General features: G+C 47.6%; 1 protein-coding gene across 2 annotated transcripts in view; it reads right to left on the reverse strand.

Annotated features, from left to right (window-relative positions):
* The window catches only part of Reep1 (receptor accessory protein 1), a 106424-nt gene that overhangs the window by 11269 nt on the left and 79758 nt on the right, over positions 1-15397 (reverse strand). For both annotated transcript variants that reach the window (XM_038320435.1, XM_038320436.1), the window contains exon 6: positions 4475-4652. In XM_038320435.1, the coding sequence (XP_038176363.1) occupies positions 4475-4652 (178 nt within the window). The remainder of the gene's footprint in view (positions 1-4474; positions 4653-15397) is intronic.

Below are 15397 nucleotides of genomic sequence, written 5' to 3' on the forward strand. Positions count from 1 at the left end.
CCTGATTCAGCTTCCTCTAAGGTCAGGCCCTGCTCCTAGATCTCTACAGGGATGGGAACTGGGAATGTTTCCCCTGGGAATAAGTGTCCCTTCCTTAAAACCTCTCCTTCTAGACTTTTGATTCAGAGAATCCTCCAGGAAACCTCCTCAGACTGGTCTCTTAACCCCAGTAAACTAGTGCCTGAGTATTTGGCAGGAGGCCTAATGGGCTACTGGTTTGGACGCTGCCTTCATTGGTCTCCAGACCATGTGGATCTTGGAAGATAGTAGGTGCTCACCTAGTCCATGCTGACCCAGTGACTCAGAATCTATAGAAGGCTCTCTTCATTCTCTCAACTCCTGGTGTACCCTTCCTCATGGCTAATGCCAATCATTCCAATGCATGGTCCCTCCCCCTCATTCACTCTGCAGGGAGAGCAATCATCGCTGCCTGCCCCAACCTTTCAAACCAGAGGGCAAACTCCAGGCAGGTGAGTCAGCTCTGGTGTGTGGCCCAGCCTCGCCCCGGTTGCTGAGAGTGGCAGCAGAAAGCTCTGCTTCTCCATCTACCAAGCTCAGGTCCTGTGTTCTCGTGCCGCACGCAGGGCGCTGTGTATGAGGCCTGTGGCAGGCAAGTGGAGGTCGGCTGGAGAGGGAGGCAGAACCGGGGTCGGTCTGCTAGAAGCTTGTAGGCAGAAAAGTCACACAACTACAGTTTCTGTGTCTTATTGTTCCTTTCTTTTCTGTCCTCGAGATGCAGAGAGCAAATGATCTTGTCCCCAGTTCTTAGCTGACCCGACACTGTGTCCTGGATACACTCCATTGCTTCTATCCCATACCTCACCCATTCTCCTTCAAGAAACATGAATCTCAATATCTACATGCATCTTTTTGCTCTACTGTGCTCTTGAAAACTGTATTGTTCTGTGTTCTATGTATATTTTTGTGTGTACATACATGTTTGCGCACGCATGTGAGGGTGAGCCTGCTCCTGCTTGTGAGTGTAAAGGCGAAAGTGGCTTCTCTTGCTCTCCACTTTGTCTTTAGAGACAGGATCTCTTACTGAACCTGGAGTTCACTGGTTCTTCCAGACTGGCTGGCTGGACAAGTCTCAGGGTCCTCCCAGTGCTGGCATTATAGGCTTGTGCTACTGCACGGGGCTTTTCTGTGGACTCTGGGGACCCGAACTCAGGTTCTTATGTTTATAGAAATATAGCATCTCTCCAGCCCCTGCTATCACCTACCTACCTACCTACCTACCTACCTACCTACCTGCCTACCTACTTCTTATGATGTACCTACCTACCTACCTACTCTTTTTTTTTTTTTTGAGATAGTGTTTCTGTGTGTAGTCCTGCTGTTCTGGAACTTGCTCTGTAGACCAAGCTGGCTCCCCGATTCACAAAGATCCATCAGCCTCTGCCTCCCAAGTACTGGGGTTAAGGCTGGAATTACCACTGTCCAGCCTATTTATTTTTTAGACAGGTCTCACCATGTAGCCCTGACCTGGAACTTACTATGTAAATGAAACTGGTCTTGAACTCAGAGATTCTCCTGCCTCTGCCCCCTGAATGCTGGGATTAAGGCATATTTCATCACATCTGGCTGTATATTTACATTACATAAATAAATACATAAGAACGCACTGTGGGTTGTGCGTTTCTGTGGGGGTATCCTGCTTCCAAAACCCACCAAATCCCACTGAATCTGGGCTCCAGGTGCTGCAGACACAGCCTGCAGCCATGCTGTTCCCTGTTCTTTCTGCTAAACTGTTTTCAGCTCCTGCCATCTGTTTGGAGTCTGAAAATGATCTTCTCTATCTCTCCTCACAATCGTAAGACCTGATGGGGCCTTTTCCTCAAGAGAAAGCTGAAGGGACTGGGGTCTGCTTCCTGCCAAGGCCAAATCCTCCCTGTTAGAAAAGCCCTAACGCTGGCAGCACAGGGAATTGGGGGAGGAAGCTGGCTCACAGGGATGAGCAGGAACAAGTGTGCTGACTGCCTCATGGTGTCAGCTTCCCTGTGTGGCATTTTCGGCATCCTACAGGCTCAGTGTCACCTGGCCAGGGTGGAACCCTGTGTCTGCGCACTTGGTCCCCAGCTAGTGATGGTGTTTTGGAAGGAGGTGGACCTTGCAGGAGGAGGGAAGTCACAAGGGGCAGGCCTTAACTTCCAGAACTCTTTCTGTTTCTTGACTTCTGATCTCTGACCACAGCCTCATATTCCATGAGGCTACCATGCCTTTCTGGCCATGATGGCCCATGATGGCCTGCGCCCTCAAACTGTGGACCAAAACAAACCCGTTCTCCCTTCTTCTGCCAGACTTCTTCCCAGGGACCCTGCCTCTCACTTTATGGATGACAGCCCTAGCTCCAAGATGGATGTTTCTATTCCATACCAGAGAACTGATCCACATCGCATCTGTCTCTCTTCCTGAGGTGACTGGGAGAGGGTCATACTCCCTAACTCCCCACCATGGCCCAGTACCTCCACCCCTCTATGCTCTGATGGGAGGTCTCAGGATGGCAAGGGATCACACCACCCCTGCCAACACCAAAACAAACCATCCCGGGCTTCCTCCTACCTATTGCTGGGGGGAGCTGTTTCAGGTCTTGGAGACGCCCCATCATCTCTGAGACCCAGCCTGCCTCCTCTCATTTCCGTCTGAGCCCTGACCTAAACAATCTATCAAGAGGTGGTCTGCGGAGGAGGTCTAGAGTCTGGGTTTGTGTGGCTCTGGCAGAGTGTGTGACCTCTCTGAGCTGCTGCCTCTTCTTGGTTCTTCTTTGACAAAAAGACCCCTAGTAGAGGGAGAGGGATACAGGGCTATCTGGGCCCACTTCCCAGCCAAAGCAGGATGCCCTACCTGACCTTTCAATTTTGCTGTGGGCCATTCCAATACTGGCCGCCTCACAGTGAAGCCCATTTGTCTCCTGAACACTTTCAGTATTGTAAAGAATGTTCCTGGATGAAATGAAGCAGTAAGATTCATAACAACAGCTACTTATTACCTGCTGGCACCAGGCAGTCTTGGGTACTCTTACCTGGCCTATTCCAACTGAATCCTCACAGCCAAACCTCCTCCCCAGTCCTGCCCTGCTTCTAGAATGAAAATACCTCCCCACCAAAAAGCTGTGATCTTGCTGGGCAGTGGTAGCGCATGCCTTTATCCCAGCACTCTGGAGGCAGAGGTACGTAGATCTCTGAGTTTGAGGTCAGCCTGGTCTACAAGAGCTAGCTAGTTCCAGGACAGGCACCAAAGCTACACAGAGAAACCCTGTCTCGAGAAACAAACAAAACAACCCCCCCCCAAAAAAAAGCTGTGATCTTCAAACCTAGGGCATGGTCCTGAGACGGGAGGAAGCTGCGGGATACTACCAAGAAATGTTGATGGTATTGAGTGTTTGGGCCTAAGTGTGTTATCACTTCTACACCATGTGCCGGCCCTCAGAATCAGGTGGGTCTGTCAGAATCTGGGGCTCAGAGCCCAGGAGTCTTTCATGATGCCTATAATAGCACACAGTAAGGGGCCAGGTGCTATGGAGGTCCTGGTTTGCACGTTTAAGGGCAGGACAGACATTGGCTATGCAAGACCATATTCTTCTATAACAAGGAGGGGAAATGTGGTGGCCTGGCACCACCACCCCACACTCTCTGCCATCAGGAGGAGGTGGTAACCCATCATCGTTCTCTATACTTCCTGCTGTTCACCATTTTCTGTTAGCAACCCAGGTCTGCTCCCCAAGTCATTGTCATCTCCTAAGGATCCATCTTGGAAACTGATGGCTCCCAGTCCATACGCTGGCCTCCAGAAGCAACAAGTCCACATGGATAGATTAGATACTGGATTCACACCTCAGTCTACACAGCTGGGTCTCACTGAGACCTCTGGAGACAAGCCCAAGACTCTACATATTAAGCAAGGCTCCTGGTGAAGACCTATATGGGCAGTCTCATGCTAAGCACCTATCCACAAGAGTTAAACAGCAGAGGGAGATTTTCAGATACTAGAAGGTCTTGACCTCCCCAGGAATTGGACCTCAGGTCTAGAGTGGTCCGTGGTAGGTGCAGGCTGTGGGCATGCATAGTGTGTAAATAGTCAGAGATGAAGTGGAGACGGAAGAGGGAGGAAATGCCTAGGGGTGTCACCAGCCCTGAGGAGTGGGAGAAGATGCTCAGGGGGTCACAAGACCTGAGTATGGGGCCAGAGAGAATAGAAAGTGCTCTCCTGCTCCAGACATGACCCAGGTACTAGCACCCAACACTCCGATTCCACAGACAAAGATGAAGGAGAAATAACCCTCTGGTGTGAGTAACCTCTCCTGCCAAAGGCACAGTCCCTAGGCCAGCTTCTTGAGTGGCTATGCTTATCATCTGACCTGGTATAGTCTAACAAATACCTGTTTGGACAGGTCCACGGGACAAGGGATACCTTGTGTGTGATCCAGTCAATGACAATGAGACCCAGGAGTGAGAAAGGGAGGGGACAGACCTACCTGAGCTGCCAGCACTCTCAGAAGCACTCCTGGACATCTTGGGCTGACCATGTTTGCCGCTGGACCGCCCAGTCCCTGGAGGAGGAGGGCCTGAGGGAGCAGGGGCACCATCACCCCTGATAGTGGTGAGGTCCTGCATGCTGAAGCTTCGCAGTCTCTCCGACAAGGCACCTTGTCCCTGGACACAATACAGGAGAGCACTTGTTAGAGGCCTGACCGTAGGCTTATGGGCACTAATGGGAACAAGCATGAGATGTGATAGCGGTCGAGAGATCATTGCTCTGTGAGTGGACAAGGCAGAAAAAAAGCCCTGGGTTGCCTCTCCTCAGGTTCCTGGGTATACTTGCTGATATGCAGGTATGTTCCAGGGCCACCTCTGGGGCTCCCCCTTTCTTTTAGAAATGTTCCCATCCCTTTCAGACCCAGGGAAATCTGTAGCTAGGATCACTGTCCTCTCCAGCTCCCCCACTTTGTTTGTTTGAGACAGGGTTCTCACGTGTCCAGGGCTAACCTTGAACTTGCTGCTCAGCAATGTAGGTAGGTATACACCTGCTAGGATGCTCTTGAACTCCTGGTCCTCTTGCCTTCACCTCCCAAATGCTAGGATTACAGGCATGGGGCACCACGCCTGGTTTATGTAGTGATAGGCTCAAATTCAGGGTTTTAAGCACATCCCCACTACAATCCCTACTCTCCAGAGACAGCTGGAGGCTGCTGGATTCCCACCAGTAAAAGTCTATATATGGCCATGTTATCCTCAGTTCTCAGAATCTGGATACAAACTCAAAACCTAATATTCTATGCGCTTAACCCGACTTCTTCCCAAAGGCTATAAAATGCAGCCGGTGTTGTTTCAATGTATGACAACAGTCTTTTTTTTTTTTTTTAATCTGTGAAGCTGAGACAGTTTACAAGGCACATTTACTCATATTGGGCATACTGAGTTTCATAAAAAACCCAAAAGGTAACGAATCAGGAAGGAATAAATGATATTAAAAAAAAAATCTCTGCTGCCGAAGTAACCACTTCAAATACTGAAGGAGCTGTGGAGTGAAACTTAGTGTAAATGTATTCTTTTGTTTAGGAAAGCAAGGTAAATGTGTTTTGTGGATGAAAAAGCAAACCTCCCCTCCCCCACCCCAAGTGATGGGTCTGTGCAAAGAGAAAGGACAAAGGCAATGACAGGTTTGGGTGTAGCTCTGGGTGTGCAGGTGTGCCTCAGGGCAGGAGAGAGGCTAGTGACATTTTGTTGTTGTTGTTTAGATTTATTTTATTTTTTATAGTTTTATTTTTCCACTTACTATTTGAGGCTTTCATAATGCATGTGATGTGTTTTGATCAAATTCTCGAAAGTCTTGCTGAGGAGTTACTGGCAACTGATGGCTGCAGGCAGGAGTCAGGAAGTCACCTACCTTTTTAAAGATTATTCACTTAAAGTTATCTGTGTGTGTGTGTGTGAGCATGTGTGTGAGTGTGTGTGAGTGTGTGTGTGTGTGTGTGTGTGTGCGCGCGCAAGAACACACTGGCCAAGCCAGAAGGTATCAAATCCTCTGGAGCTGGAGTTACAGGCAACTGTGAGCTGCTGGACACGGACACTATGAACCAAACTTGAGTCCTCTGGTTTGAGCAACAGCAAATACTCCAAATCACAGAGCCATCTTTCCAGCCAGTTTTCTACAGGAACGAGGCCCCTGATAGGTTGCCTGTGGTGCTGGCCTTGAACTCACAGAGATCCACCTGCTATGCCTCGAATGCTGGGATTAAAGGCATGTGCCACCACCGCCCGGCTTTATTTTATTTTTATGCTACTGAAGATGATGGTTGTTGCTGCTGCTGGCCACACCTAAGTTGCTATTGAAATCAGTGAAAGAAAAGACAACTTATGGCCCAAAAGGACCAGGCTGGGTTTCAATACCCCAAGCCCAAATAACTGGTCAGGGACTATCTCCATCAACATCTTCTGGATCTTGTAAACACTCTGCCACAGACATGAAGGAAACAGCAGTCTACACATTACGTGCCCATTTGGCAAAGGGCTCAGTTTCACTCAGAGAAGCTGAGCCAGCGCAGCTCCAATATCACCAGCATCAGGAAGATGGAGAGTGGCAAGGGTTAGAAAAGAGGACATAGGATGGCTCAGGACCAAGCCCCGTGCCAAAGGGAACCAGAGAAGCATGGAAAAAAGAGTCCTGAAAAGAAATCAGAACAGCTGGAGATGTCTGAAAACGACATGCCTCTCACTCGAAAACCTCATAGCCTTGTTCAGTCTCTGCTCAACCTCATTCACATTTACCGTCCATGAGGCCTTCTTTAGCTGTGCTCAGGTGAACCCCCATCTTTTGTTTGGGAGCTGTCGTCTTCTGGAAGAGCTTCTATCTGCCACACTGGTTTCCCTACTTTGAGAAAATAATTCTGGATTTTCTATGTTTGAAGAATCAGGGCTTAGTGGCTCTCACCTTTAATCCCGGCACTTGGGAGGCAGAGGCAGATGGATCGCTGTGAGTTGGAGGCCAGCCTGGTCTACAGAGTGAGTTTCAGGACACCCAGGGCTAGCTACATAGTGAGACTTTTTTCTCTCTTTTTTGAAGATAGCATCTCACTATGTAACCCTAGCTGGCCTGGAACTTACTATGTAAACCATCCTGGCCTGAACTCACCAAGGTCTATTTGTGTTTGCTTTCCAAGTGCTGGAATTAAAGGGATGTACTACCATATGCATCTTTTTCTTTTGAATATATGTGTGTATGTATTGCATGCAGGTATTTGGGGGCATGTGTATATTTGTGTATGTGGAGGTCAGAGGACATCCTCAGGAACACTGTCTACTTCCTTTGAGTCAAGATCTCTCCTTGACCTGGAGTTCACCAAATTAGGCTTGGCTACCCTGGGGACCCTTTAGTCTGCATCAAACAGCCCCAACACAGGAGTCGCAAGCATTTGCTACCACACTTGACATTTTTACTGGTCCTGGGGACTCAGATGCTCATCCTTGCACAGCAAAGTGCTTTACTGACTGAGCCATTCCAGGTCCTCATTCCTGTAAGGATCATAAACAAAACGTAAATGTTCCTGCATCCCTTGCAGGTATGACTGGCATAATACCACCGTCTTGTCCAATAGGGCGTGAGGAGAGATCTGCCCAGGGGTTTGCGGCTGGGGAGACATTTTCTCTTCCTGATATGCAGAAGGAGAAAATCCTGCCCTGCTCCCTTCTCTCTGGTTCAGATGCTGGAACTGGTGAAAAGAGAGTCACAGAGCATTTGCCCAGAGCCATGTTGTAATAATGCAACTCCCATCCACTCCTAGTTTTTCCACAAATGGTCTTCATCAGTTCATAAACACAGTCTTCCACCTCGGAGAGTTGCAGTGGGTCTGTATCAGTGCTTCTGACATCACTGTCTCCACCTACACACAAATGTACTCGGTCATCACCTGTGGCAAGACTGGAGCCAGTGGAAGGTTCTGAGTGTTCAGCGAAGAGAAAGGAATACGGGTACTGGTTATCTAAGATTCCACTGATCTTTTCTGGAACCATCAAGGATCAATAGTACGGGCACAATGGGTATTCACAGCGAGGTGAAGGTTCCAGAAATAACAGCCCCATATTTTCCTTTGCAAGAACCAGAGAAAGGGCTACTAGCACAGGCATCTGTGGACGGCTAAGCTGCGGTGATTCAGTAGACTCTTGACAGTGGCAATGGGGTTAGTTAGACCTGATTCTGTTTACTGTGCTTCTGTGCTCCTTTAATTGTGTGCATAAGAGTTTTTTTTTTTTTTAAAAAAAAATCTCAGTCTAGCAGTGTGTTAAATAAGAAGCAGTAAACACTCTAAGCGGAAGGCATCATGTCCTCATTTCACCAGCAATGTTTCCTTTCTTAGTGGCACTTGAGTTAATGACATCTAGATAATGAAAAGGGCTGCCCTTCTCTGAACAGCTTCCGATAAATATCTAGACTCCCTGCAACACGCTCTCCATGGCATCTATCCTGCTCCCTGTTTTCCACGTAAATGCACTTAACTCTGGGCATCGTCTGCTGGTCTTTCCCTCCAGACAGTTTACTACTGCAGTCTTGAATCCACCTTTCTATTTGACACACATTAGGGCTGAGGAGCTGGAAGCCATCAGCATGTAGGCATCTATCGTGTTGCTGCCTGAGAGGAGTGGCTACAGGAGACCACCCACCCCACTCCCATCTATCAGCCAGGGGCCCAGACCTGAGGGACATTCTGTTGAACACATCTTGGGATGTATCCCCAAGAGTAGGACACAGGGACTGGTCGCATACCTGTGAGGCAAAGTGCTCCAGGGGAGAGCCCCTCTGGAAAACTTGGTTGTGAAAACATGTGGAGCAAGTGGAAAGAGGGCTTTTGGTCTTTTTGTCTGTTTTGAGACAGGGTTTCACTGTGTAGCTCAGGCTGACCTAGAACTCTTTGTGTAGATCAGGTTAGCCTTGAACTCACAGAGATCTGCCTGCCTCTGCATCTTGAGTGCTGGGATTAAAGACATATGCCACCATGCCTGGTTGTTTTGATTTTTTTTAAAGACAGAGTTTTGTGCATCCCAGGCTGACCTCAAATTTGTTAAGTATCCAAGGATAGTCCTGAACTGCTAATCATCCTGACTTCATTCTCAACCACTAGGAGTAACCAAAACCACACTTATTTTACGTAGTACTAGGGATTTGAACCCAAGGATTTGTGCATGCTAGGCAAGCACTCAACCAACTTAGCCACACCCCCAGCCTAAGATAGGTATATTTGTTGGGCAGTTTTTTAATAAGTTTTGGATGGGGTGAGTTACCCATTACCAGTGCCCATGACTGTACCTGTCTGGTGGAGCACGCCTCCAGGTGACAGGCTTTACTAGGTGCTAGGGCTAGGGGTGACCTCACCCTCTTTTATCCCTTTCGCATCTTGCACAAGGCTCACGCACTCCTTTAGGGAAGCAGTGCAACTGAATTTCTAGCAACACCCAGCAATCTCTAGGATGACCCCGAGGACTTGATGTAGTGAATACGGAGATTCTATGACAGTGACAAAGGTCTTCAGCCCACAACAACGCAGGCAGTTCTGGTTTGGTTTTAACTTTTACTTATTTTATGTGTATTATTGTTTTCGCCTGCATGTATGTGTACCATGTTTATGTCTGGTGCCCATGGAGGTCGGAAGTAGGCATGGATGTAGTTACAGATGTTTGCAAGCTACCACACAGATGCTAGAAACTGAATCTGGTTCTCAGCTGCTGAGCTATCCCTCCTGCTCCTATTTTTCATTTTGGAGACAGGGTTTCACACAGCTCAGGCTAGCCTCAAGCTCACAATGTAGTCAAGGTAACCCTGAGCTCCCCATCTTCCTTCCCCCACTTCCTAAGTGTTAGGATTACAGGTGAGCACCAGCAGGGCCCATATATTTCACTGAAATTAAACCAGAACGGAGAGGTAAAGCAGATACTTGCAGACACAGAACAGTTCAGGGCTCTGAGCAGTTCTGGAGGGAGCCACCACGTCACAGGGGAAGGTGCAGCGGAGTGTGAACTCTAGCTCATTTCATTTCCCCAAGCACCCAGTGCTCACTTTGGATGACCGTGAGGATAAAAGGGACCGGTTTTAGTGAATCAGGCAATTGGCAGCAAAGCCACTGGCAGAACCACATTTCCCAGGGGTAATTCAAGAAGAGTGAGGGCTTCCTGCTAACCCTCATGGCACAGCCAGCCCACTGACAGCTTACCCCACCTCAGCATGCCACACAGAGAGCAGGCTTTATTTAGGACATAAAACTGGATTAACAGACAAACCAGAAAGAGATGAGGATTTCTACCAGGAGAGCATCAGTACAAATCCAGTTCATTCTCCAGGCATTAAACAAAGGGGGCGGGGCTGAGTAAGTTAGTCACATGTTAGAGGCTGCCAGGTGAACACACTAACAGGCTCTGGTATGACGACAAAGTGCAGCCAGCCTGTGGGTCTGGCATGGTCACACATGCCACACAGAGGTGTCGGGGCAGCAAGACACCTGCCTCTGATCCAGACCAGAGGCTGGCGGGTAGAGACAGCTGACGGGCCTCTCTACCAGACTGGATCGGTTTGGAGTTAGTCACACCTCTCAACAGGGTTACCTGCCCTTCTCTGACGTCCAAAGAGGAGACAAAATGAAAGAGACGAGCCACCTGATAAAAGGTAAAAGGGACACAAAAAAAAAAAAAAAAGAAAAGAAAAAAAGAAGAAGAAGAAGCCATGGGCACAGGCCAGCAGAGACTGGAGAGTCATGTGATCCTCGTTTCTTCCCTCGTTCACGCACTCACCGCTCAGCTCTTGCATTTCTCTGTTCACACACAACAACGCTGGGAATACTGACAAAACTTCTGAAGAGGAACGGACGCCGGTGTGAAGTGGCTCCTGCTTCCAAGGACCTCAGTCAGACTGGGGCATCAAGGCAGAAATTTGTACAAGAGACCACACGGCCAAGTTGACATAGCATGCACCGTTCTGGGTGGAAGGACAACATGGCTGGTCTGAGTCTCAGTGGAGGCCTCACACAGGGGCTCACAGCTGTGCAAGGTGAGGGCTGACACCCCAGGAGGGAAGGGCGGAGGGCAGAACTGAGTTCTCTATTGAAGCTTCTGGAGGGGCGCATGAAAAACAACGAAGGACAGAAGGAAGTGAGAACCTTCTAGAAATAGTTTGTGGACTATGCTGAGAGCAGCCCCAATATCCCAGTATATTTCTCTCCTGTTTTTATTTTCATTTTGCAGCTGGGGATAGGGATGTCTAGAATAGATCCATTTCCTGACCTCTGTTTTGAGAAGTACCCTTAAATGAGAAATAACAGGCAAAATCAAATTGCTTGGTGAGCCAGATCCCTGTTTCAGGTCATCCATATTGGGCATCCCCAGGAAACAGGTTCGGGACCCTCCGGACCCTGAGCTCTCAAGAAAGTTGTCTCAGCTGAAAACCCTGCCTGCCCTGTGCATCCTTCAGAGATCTCTCTCTAGTCCTCATCCACGTTTCTGATGCTCTCTGGCACCCAGATAACAAATTCCAGTCATTTCTGAAGCTTACCCCTTTCCACTCCTCAAATCCTAACCTTGCAGCATCCTTCCCCTTTCTCTGCCCTTCTAACATGGACCACTGCAGTAGCCATTCAAGTGACTGACTGCTCTTCCCCCTGCCTGTTTGAGGCTTAAGCAGCCCAGCTCTGGTCCCAGCCTTCCAGTCTCATCTTTCTTTCCATTCCTTCTTGTGTTACACCTACAGGACCATTTTCTTATTATTCCAGAAAGAGCAACTCTGAGTACTATTTTTTTTAAGATTGACTGGGAATAAAACAAATGAATGAGAAAACATAATTTTATTTCCCAGTGAATGGTGCCCATCTATTCAGAGAGTAGACTGTGGGCAAAACTTGACTAACCCGTGGTCACAGATCACAACTGCAGGCAAAGTGTGAGTTTCTAATATCAAGTCAAAAGAGCAGATGGCATTTGTGGTGTGGAAACTGGACCCACACAAGGGAAAGAACGAACAGGAGCCGTTGCATGGTGCTGCTATAGACAAGGACTCCCATCCGTGAGTACAGAGGGGAGCGTCCCACCAAAGCCGGAGTAGCTGCAGGTGAAAGAGCGAGAACCCGAGGATGTTCAGGGGGCTTGAGGCAGCTGCCCAGTGGAGGTATCCCCAGGATGGAAACGTGCTGTGCCTGTGCCAGCCACTGGCCAGCCACGGACTCAGTTCCAGGACCACTTCATTTCAATTAATTTATATTGAAATAGACCCAGTGTGGCAACTGACATTGTACTGGACATAATAGGGTTGGAGGAATAAAAAGGGTGGTGTATATTTCATATCAACTAAAGGTTTTTGTTTGTTTGTTTGTGTTTTTCAATACAGGATCACTACATAGCCCAGGCTGTTCTGGAACTTACTATGTAGATCAGGCTGGGATTGAACTCACAGAGATCCACCTGCCTCTGCATCCTAAGTGCTGGGACAAAACTTGTGTGCCACCAAGACCAGGGTACCAATTAACTACAAAACTAAGCATTGTTGTTTCTATTATTTAACTCTTCTTCTTGAGATTTTATTTTTAATTTATATTTACTCATCTGACTGTATATAGTCTGTGTACCATGCCTATGCTGTGCCTACAGATGCCAGAGGCAGATGCCAGAAGAGGGCACCAGATGTCCTGGGAGTTATATATAGATGGTTGTGAGCTGCCATATGGGTGCTGGAAATTGAACCTGGGTCCTCTGGAAGAGCAGTCAATGCCCTTACCTGCTGAGCCATCTCTGCAGCCCCTTCTGGTTATTTTCTAAAGGAAAAATGAAGGAAAGAAGGAAGGCACATTCCCGGGCTCAAGACACCAGCAATCTAGAGGCAGAAAAGATGGCTCTGTGGTTAAGTAGCACAGACTCCTCCTGCAGAGGATCTGAGTCCAGCTTCCAGAACTCATGCCAAGTGGCTCACAGCCTCCTGGAACTCCAGCTCAGGAAATCATACACCTTTGTCTGGCCTTTGTGGGCAACACCATTTATGTGCAAATACCTACACACAGACATATACATGTAATTTAAAATAAAATAAGTTTTTAAGTAAAGAAGTTAGTAATCTAATTTTAAAAATGGGGCTCCTGGGCAGAGGGGGAGCAACACACAAACACGTGAGTACCACTTCCCACCCCCAACACATTGAAAATCACCTGCAGGACAATCTCTGATTCATAGAATGCAAGTCTTACTTAGGACATTTCTCTTCGATGGCTGACTTTAATAGCAGGGCTGGTAATTAGGGCTGTCCCAAGGACACATCTTCAGGGGAACTATAACATTGTTTTTCAAGTCAAATGAGGAGTTAAAAAGAAAAGTTGGTCTAGTAAGTCTAAGAAGGAACAGGTAGATGGGACCTAGTGCAGCAGGCAAGTTTCAAAGGGAGTAAGGTGTTCTGGATGCCTCCTGGTCACGGAACTTTGGTTCAGTACATTCTTCTCACTGGGGCCTTCCGTTAATGTGAGAATGAGCTCTTCTGGACAACTGACTTTCAAGAGAATTGTTTTTTAAATTGTTTTTAAGAGGTGGAGCTGTCTTCCTTCTGCATGGAACCATGGGCTATGAAATAGGAAATACAGGAAAAAAGCCAGCAAGGCCATGGGGACAGAGAGCAAAATTTTGGAGAAAATGGTATGGACAGAGGTAAATAGCGAACAGAAAGTTCCCATGTCTGACTTTTTTGTTTTAGTTTTTCTAGTTTCAAGATAAAAATAACAGCACTATATAGAAATAAGAAATTATATTTTCATAATGATATGGTTTATGAAGCTCAAAACATTTGTGTGTATGTGTACATATGCACATGCTTGGCACACATGCAGAGGTCAGAGGTCAACTTTCAACAGTTGGCTCCTTTGTTCTACTATCTGGGTTCCAGGATCATCATAAGCATAGCAACAAAAGCCTTGACCACTGAACACCTCAGTGACCTAGACGTATAAAGATGTCCATACTTGCCGGGCGGTGGTGGCGCAAGCCTTTAATCCCAGCACTCGGGAGGCAGAGGCAGGCGGATCTCTGTGAGTTCGAGACCAGCCTGGTCTACAAGAGCTAGTTCCAGGACAGGCTCCAAAGCTACAGAGAAACCCTGTCTCGAAAAACCACAAAAAAAAAAAAAAAAAAAAAGATGTCCATACTTCATGAAGATAAAACATCCTTCACAGGTATTAATTTTACTAAGGAAGTTTCTCAGAGCCCAATATTGTTTAATTTTAAATTGCTTATCGTATAAATGTTTTGCCTACATGTATGTCTGTGCGCCATGAGCATGCTGGGCCCCTGAGGGCGGAATAGGGCATTGGATTCCTTGGGACTTGAGCTATAGTGTGGGTACTGGGAACTGAACCTGGGTCCTCGGGAAGAGGTGCTCTTAACCACTCATCCATAGTGTACCCAAAAGACCTTTCTTCTTCCATGTATAGCTCTTAGTATCCAGGGAGCCATGTAAAAATGGACAAAAGAGCACCAGAAGGGTTGAGGACCAATTCCTTGATCACATAACCTGGCAGAGGAATTTGCAGTTCCAGCATGGCACAGATTCACGCTATACAATGATGTCTTGGTCCACATAGGGACACACACACACACACACACACACACACACACCACGACCCTCCACCCCCACAGCTCTTCTCATCTTCAAGGTTAATGATCTAAGGAATTCCATTTGCACCACAGGAAAAATACAGAAATAAACTGTTTTAACCTCAGTCACCCATGTTTTCTACTCTGGATGGGACTCCAGGCAGTGACCTATCCAAAGCTGAATGCTTCAAATCATCTGGGGAGCTTATTAAGAACAGAGATCCACGGGCCCAGCGGGCTCACTGCCTGAGGTTCTGATTCAGCACTGCTTAAAATCAAAGCCTCCTAGGTGGTTCAGGCATGAAAGTCAGATCTGGACCCATAGCGAGTGAGTCATCCTCCCACACTGCTGGGTGCTGTCCACTGTCGCTATGGAAACCACTGATGGAGAACTCCGTCTGACTGAAGTTTTGGATTTTATTATTACTTTTAAAGCACATATCTGTTTAAAAAAATAGAGGGCATTATTTTTGGAGGAGAAGATGTGTTTTCTCTCCCTAGATACTTATATTTAGTGAGAAAAAGCAAGGCTTCCACAAAGCAGGAAATTTTTCTCATTTAAAACCACTGGACAGAAAGAAGTTCTTTGCACGTGAACCGTGGAAGGAACTGACAAGACACTGTTCCCCGAGGCGACCTCTATAGGATCTGGACGCCCTTCAGGTTTGAGCTGAGGTAGGGTGATCGGCTGGAGGAGTCTCTCGCACCTCAGCTTCAGGTTGGTTAGAGTACTTTCTTTCCCAAGATTCATTTTATTTTTAATTATGTGCACGTCTGTGTGTGGATCCATGCAT

This window comes from Arvicola amphibius, chromosome 2, assembly GCF_903992535.2.
Source record: "Arvicola amphibius chromosome 2, mArvAmp1.2, whole genome shotgun sequence".
Classification (NCBI taxonomy): Eukaryota; Metazoa; Chordata; class Mammalia; order Rodentia; family Cricetidae; genus Arvicola; species Arvicola amphibius.